Below are 5,965 nucleotides of genomic sequence, written 5' to 3' on the forward strand. Positions count from 1 at the left end.
GGGTGACTTCTGACCGAAGTCCCTCTGTCCCAGGATGTGGCCAGCGACACCTGACGCACATGGGAACCAAGGGCCAACCTGGGCTGCTTTGTTCAAAGCAATTGCTCTGGGGTCCAGGAGGTGGAGTGGTTAAGGCACTGGACTCCCACATGGCCGTCCGTGGTTCGAGTCCTGGACCCGGTGGCTTAAACTCATGCCGGGCACGTGTGCGTGCGTGCCCAAGATCCCGAGAGGAGAATGGAGGAGAAGGGATTGCGGCGTGGCCATCCCCCCTGAGGGGTGATTTCTTGCTTTCTGTCTCTCTGTCCCTCTGGTGAGCTCACGTGCCCTATAGCAAAAACACTCTCTCCCAAAACAAAACAAAACAATGACTCAATTCCCAGCCTGTGTAGATGGACCAAAGCGGCTAGCTGAAGAGGGGACAGCTGGCACCGGAATCGCCACCCTGGGGGTTTGGCCTGGAACCACATTCAGAGCCATCGACCCATTGGGGACAACTGTCGCATTCAAGCTCTCGGGGGTCTCCCCAGTAGCTTGTATTTTAAAATAGACTAAATAAAACACGGGCAGAACGATCCCCACTAGAAGCATGATGAACACGGCGTTCCACCACCGAAGCCCACAGTCGGCGCCGTTCAGGGGCGTCTTTGCGGGAGCCGGGAGCAGCGGCTGATCGGCAGCGTCTATGCAGTAACTCTCGCTTAGAAAAATGTCTGACTGCGCTGCGCGCTCGATATTCTGGTCGATCCCCTTAAAGAAATCCGTCAGCGGGTTGGCTGGGGCCTCGGCCCCCGTGGCTTCTCCATCTGCGTCTGCTGGTTCCGCCAAGGTCACTCTGGTCTCTGGGCTCTGGAGGGGTTTCAGTTCCGTGTTGGTCTCTGTGAGGACGCCATGGTTTCTCACTGGAATCTTAATCGATTTTAAGGCATACAGATCTTGTTCTCTGACTAAGTTGTTGACTTTCTTGATATCTGCGACCTAGGGGCGACAGACAGGATGACATATATGAAGCTCCTGAAAGCTAGGATCCATCAGGACCATCAGCATAATGGCTGTGTGGTTGGACTCCTATGTAGTCGGCTGTGGTTCGAGTCCCGGATCCGGTGGCTTAAACTCACGCCGGGTGTGTGTGTGTTCGTGCCCAAGATCCCGAGAGGAGAGTGGAGGAGAAGGGATTGCGGTGTGGCCATCCCCCCTGGGGGGTGATTTCTCGCTTTCTGTCTCTCTGTCTCTCTCTGTCTTTCTGGTGAGTGCATGCGCCCTATAGCAAAAACCTCTCCAAAAATAAATAAATAAAAAATAATTAATTAAAAATTAATAAATAAATTAAATAAAAAGAGCTTGTCGTGAACTTTTTAAGAGTTTTTGTTTGTTTGTTTGTTTGTTTGTTTGCTATAGGGTGCATGCACTCGACAGAGGCACAGAGACAGAAAGCAAGAAATCACCCCCAGGGAGGATGGCCACACCGCAATCCTTTCTCCTCTATTCCCTCTTGGGATTTTGGTCACACGCGCACATGCACCTGGCGTGTTGTAAGCTGCTGGGTCTGGGAATCGAACCACGGTCGACTACATGGGAGTCCAGCGACATAACCGTTACGCCTTCTGCTGGTCCCACGCGATGAACTCTTCTTGTAATCAAACCTTCAGATTTAAGAAGTAAGTCAAAAGGGAAACCTTACCTCAAGCTAATGCTTGAAAAATAAATGTTTTTTTTTTTTGAGGTTTTTATATAGGGCATTTGTGCTTGATGGAGAGAGACAGAAAGAGGGGAAGTGAGAAATCGACTCCCGGGGAATGGCCATACCACAATCCCTTTTCCTCCACTCTCCGCTTGGGATTTTGAGTGGCCACACATACACACCTGGTGTGATTTTCAAGCCACCAGGTCCAGGACTCGAACCGTGGTCATCCATATGGCAATCCAGTGCCTTAACTACGACACCATCTGCTGGCTCCAGTGCTTGAGAATTATTCAAAAGCATCAGAGATGGACTCTCAGGTTTCAACTCATAAGTCCATTAAACTAGTGTGCAAATTCAACCAACAGACCTTTAGCTAGATGTTCATTCAAGCATTTCCATGGTCAACAGCTGTTACCATGGAATTGAATTGGGATAGGGGAATTTTTGAATGCATCCTGAAACGAATGTGTAAGATGCTGGAGATCTTTTCATCTTTGCCCCTGATAACTAGCAGCAAATCGATCACTTTAAACTGCAAAACTGGTAACGGGTAGCATTATATATTCTTTATGAATTTATTAGACTTTACCATTCCAAAAGACCTATTCACTCTGTTCAGGTCTTTTTGTTTTTGTTTTTGTTTTATGGAGAAGTTTTTTTTTTGTTTTTTTTTTTCTTTTTTTGCTATAGGGTGCATGCACTCGCCGGACAGACAGAGAAAGAGACAGAGAGACAGAAAGCGAGAAATCACCCCCCGGGGGGGGGCCCATGCCACAGTCCTTTCTCCTCCAGTCTCCGCTCGGGATCTTGGGCACGCACGCACACATGCCCGGTGTGAGTTTTAAGCCACCGGGTCCAGGACACAAACCACAGTCAACTACATGGGAGTCCAGAGACATAGCCATTACGCTAACTGCTGGTCCTACTCTGTTCAGGTCTTTGTAGGGTACAACTCATTTTTCAGCCTGTGTCCTATAAACCAGGTGGTATGCACACAGAAAGTAATTCTAAGAGTCAGATATAAATACCAGCACACTTTTTAAAAAAGGTTTTTGCCTTAGAGCGTGTGCATTCGCTGGAGAGAGAGGGAGAGACAGAGACAGTGAGACGGAAAGTGAGAAATCACCTCCCAGGAGGGATGGCCAGGCAGCAACCCCTTCTCCTCCATCCTTCCAGAATCTTGGGCATGCAAGTACACACACCCGGTGTGACTTTAAAGTCACTGGATCCAGGGCTCGAACCATGGTCAGCCATGTAGGAGTCCAGCGATGTAACCACTATGCCACCTGCTGGTCCCAGATGAGTACATTTTCAAGACTAGTATGTGTCTCTGGAAACTAGGCTTGTTTATTTCCTTAGCAAAAGAAGCACAACGCCCCATGCAATGCGTTTAGCCTTTTGACTCTTGTTAGCTAAATGGCAGGTACTTAAAAGAGAAGAAGATATTTTTATTAACTAGCTGTTAGCGCCTCAGAGAAAGTCATCGAACTTTGTAGCACAACGTTAACATAATGAAATACATAGATTCGATCTAGGAGAAAAATGCAACAAATCTGTAAAATTCTTTCCTACTTACTTTGCCATTGTTAATCACTCTGAATGCTAAAAATATAATTAAAGAGAAAAAGAGGTTATACAGATAGCCAGCATATCCATGCTAGATCATGCAATTCTAAAAGACAGAAGACAAAGCTTTATCGGCCTGATAAGCCACCACCCAGAAGAGTTCAGAAAAGTGGGGACAGTCAGAAAAGCGAGCATGCCAAAGACAGCTTGGAGAAATTCTGCCTGATTATCTCCAGCCCCGTTAGGTCTTAAATACAATGTGGACAACAACAACAGCAACAAAAACAAACAGAAAAACAGGTTTCAGAATTTCTATGTGGAGGGAAAGGGAAAACAGGGAACTGTGCCATGACCTGAGGCTCCTGGCCAGTCCTCACTCTTTATAAGCCCAAGGTCCAGAAGTAAAGGCATTCACACCTGCCTTCCACCTCTGCCTAACCGGGGAGTCCTTGATTGCTAAAGTCTATGGGGGTCAGGGAGAGCAACAGGGCTCACCCTGTAGTGAATCCTTCTAGTTTAGGGGGATCCTAACTAGGAGTAAGGAATTGGGCCACACAGTAGGAGTTGAGGGGCGGGCAGTGAGTGAAGCTTCACCTGCATTTACAGCCACTCCCCATTGCTCTCATGACCGCGTGAGCTCCGCCTCCTGTCAGATCAGCAACGGCATTAGATTCTCATAGGAGTGCAAACTCTGTTGTGAACTGCGCGTGCAAGGGATCTATCGGGAAAGTCATGACTCATTTTTACATAGAAAAACATAGAAAATACGTCAAGACTTTTCTAACATCCAATCGGTTATGCTGTCCTTAACACCTGAGGTGGAGCGGAGGCAGTGATACTAGCACTGGGGAACGGTTGCAAATATTGCTTAACATTAGCAGAGAGGTCTGACTGCACAGAGACCATAACCCATCCATCGCTTCTAGACTCGTATCAAAACCCTATCAGTGAGTGGCAAGTGACAATGAAGCTGCATCTGGTAGCAGGCTTTAAGTGAGAAACTGTTCCCTCTCCCCTCCCCAGTCTGTGGAAAAATTATCTTCCATGAACCCGTCCCTGGTGCCAGAAAGGTTGGGGACCAATGCCCTAATTGCTCCGAGGATGAGGCCAAGGCCCCTGTGGGATCTTACTTTGCAGCCATACTGCAGAGCCAGCTTGTTGAGGTTGTCCTCCTCGGCCACCTCCCGTTGCATCAGCACCACGTCACTCACTCTGGGCCGCTGAGGGTGGGGGGTACCCTTCTTCTGGCGCTCGGGGCCCCGGGACCGCAGAATCACATGATGGGTCTCTTCCTCAGAGGAGTCCCCAGAGTCCCCACTGCCATTCTTAAACATGTAAACGTGGCTGGTTGGAGTCCTACACACCACAGCTGGGCCTTGGAAGGTCTTGGTTAACACTTCTTTCTGCCTCATTTTCTTGACTGAAAACCAAGCCTGGGGTTAATTGCACAGAAAACATACGCATTCCTCCACAGGTCTACTAAAGAGAAGTCTGTTACTAGGGATGCTTTCGTATTCTAACCATTGCAAATACTTAACACCATCATACACAATGAAAAAGAGTTGTGTTTATGTTGGCAGAGAGGGGCCACCACAGGCAGAATAAAAGCACTTCAGCATTGAGGTCAGCTGGCGCTGGACTCCCACGTGGCTGACGGTGGTTCGAGTCCCAGAGGGGGCAGCTTGAAACTCACACCGGTCACTTGTGCGTGCGTGCCCAAGATCCCAAAAAGAGAATGGAGGAGAAGGGATTGCAGTGTGGCCATCCCCCCCTGGGGGTTGATGTCTCGCTTTCTGTCTCTGTCTCTCCAGCGAGTACATGCGCCCTATAGCAAAAATCTCTCAAACAAAAACAAAAACAAAAAAACTACAGCATTTTTTTTTCCTACTCTCATATTTTTTTGTGTGGAGAGGAATCCCCTTTCTTCTGCCGTACTCCTCATCCATAGCCATGTGTCTTTCAATCCCACCTGTGTAAAGACACAATTTCTATTTTCGGCCTCAGCGAACTAAAGGAGGCTGGAAGGCTCCCCATGGCAGGGCTGTTTTTAGCTGCCTTGCACGGAGCGTCTTTAACTCAGAACCTTTGTACACAGAAGTCTGAGCACACGTTGCAGCGTGTCCTCACTAAGGACCCTTATTTTGACACAGCCGGACTTACATAAGGGGAGGGGGCAATGCCATCGAACTGACAAATTCTGTCTCCCGGTCACTTTACTTCGGTTCAGGACATCCCCACGTCAGCTTTCTGTTTTCACCTGCCAAGTACCCAGTGCCACAATGACCTCCCTTAATCTTTCCCAATTGTCCCGATGAGATTCCAGTTCGGGACAGTCCGCGAACCCGGTGTGAACCTCTCACACCGCCGTGCGCCCCGGGGACCGGTCCCGAACCCCCAGCCCCGACTGCGGGGCCTCTGCTCTCCCGGGGAGGAGGGAGGCGACCGGCTTTCCTAGGGCGGCTGGGGAGGGCAAGGGTCACCTGCAGGACCTCGGCATCGAGGTCAAGGCCTGTTTCCCGCAGGGCCCTTTCAGGAAGGGTCGGGGATCCCTAAACAGGTGCCCAGGGGAGAACCGGGGAGCGGCGCCCCCCTCGGCTGAGACGGGCGGGACCCCGACGGGACACACGCACGACCTCTGACTTCTGACCAACCCCCGGCCACCTGGGCCCAGACCTCGACAATCGCGATTGCCGATCCTCCAGCCTCGGAGCCGAC

General features: G+C 49.8%; 1 protein-coding gene across 3 annotated transcripts; it reads right to left on the reverse strand.

Annotated features, from left to right (window-relative positions):
* Window positions 1-299: 299 nt before the first annotated feature.
* On the reverse strand, window positions 300-5,959 carry LYSMD4 (LysM domain containing 4). Of its 3 annotated transcripts, none has more exons than XM_006159491.3 (3): window positions 5,924-5,959; window positions 4,381-4,670; window positions 300-978 (listed from the first exon to the last, which is right to left on the reverse strand). In XM_006159491.3, the coding sequence occupies exons 2-3, from the start codon at window positions 4,660-4,662 to the stop codon at window positions 373-375; spliced, it is 888 nt and encodes a 295-aa protein (XP_006159553.1). In that variant the 5' UTR covers window positions 4,663-4,670; window positions 5,924-5,959; the 3' UTR covers window positions 300-372. The 3 variants fall into 3 exon arrangements, with proteins under 3 accessions (XP_006159553.1, XP_006159554.1, XP_027631951.1); XM_006159492.3 differs by lacking the exon at window positions 5,924-5,959 and adding an exon at window positions 5,411-5,910; XM_027776150.1 differs by lacking the exon at window positions 5,924-5,959 and adding an exon at window positions 3,261-3,286 and having other exon boundaries at window positions 935-978; window positions 4,381-4,933.
* Window positions 5,960-5,965: the final 6 nt, after the last annotated feature.

This window comes from Tupaia chinensis, unplaced genomic scaffold (assembly GCF_000334495.1).
Source record: "Tupaia chinensis unplaced genomic scaffold, TupChi_1.0 Scaffold000632_1, whole genome shotgun sequence".
NCBI classification, from domain to species: Eukaryota; Metazoa; Chordata; class Mammalia; order Scandentia; family Tupaiidae; genus Tupaia; species Tupaia belangeri.

Bases quoted from the DNA above. Each gene is read 5' to 3' on its own strand.
- LYSMD4 (XM_006159491.3), bottom strand. From the start codon at position 4,662: ATGAGGCAGAAAGAAGTGTTAACCAAGACCTTCCAAGGCCCAGCTGTG. The intron at 979-4,380 runs GTAAGATCCCAC...TGTCGCCCCTAG, and splicing joins CTCTGCAGTATGGCTGCAAA to GTCGCAGATATCAAGAAAGT.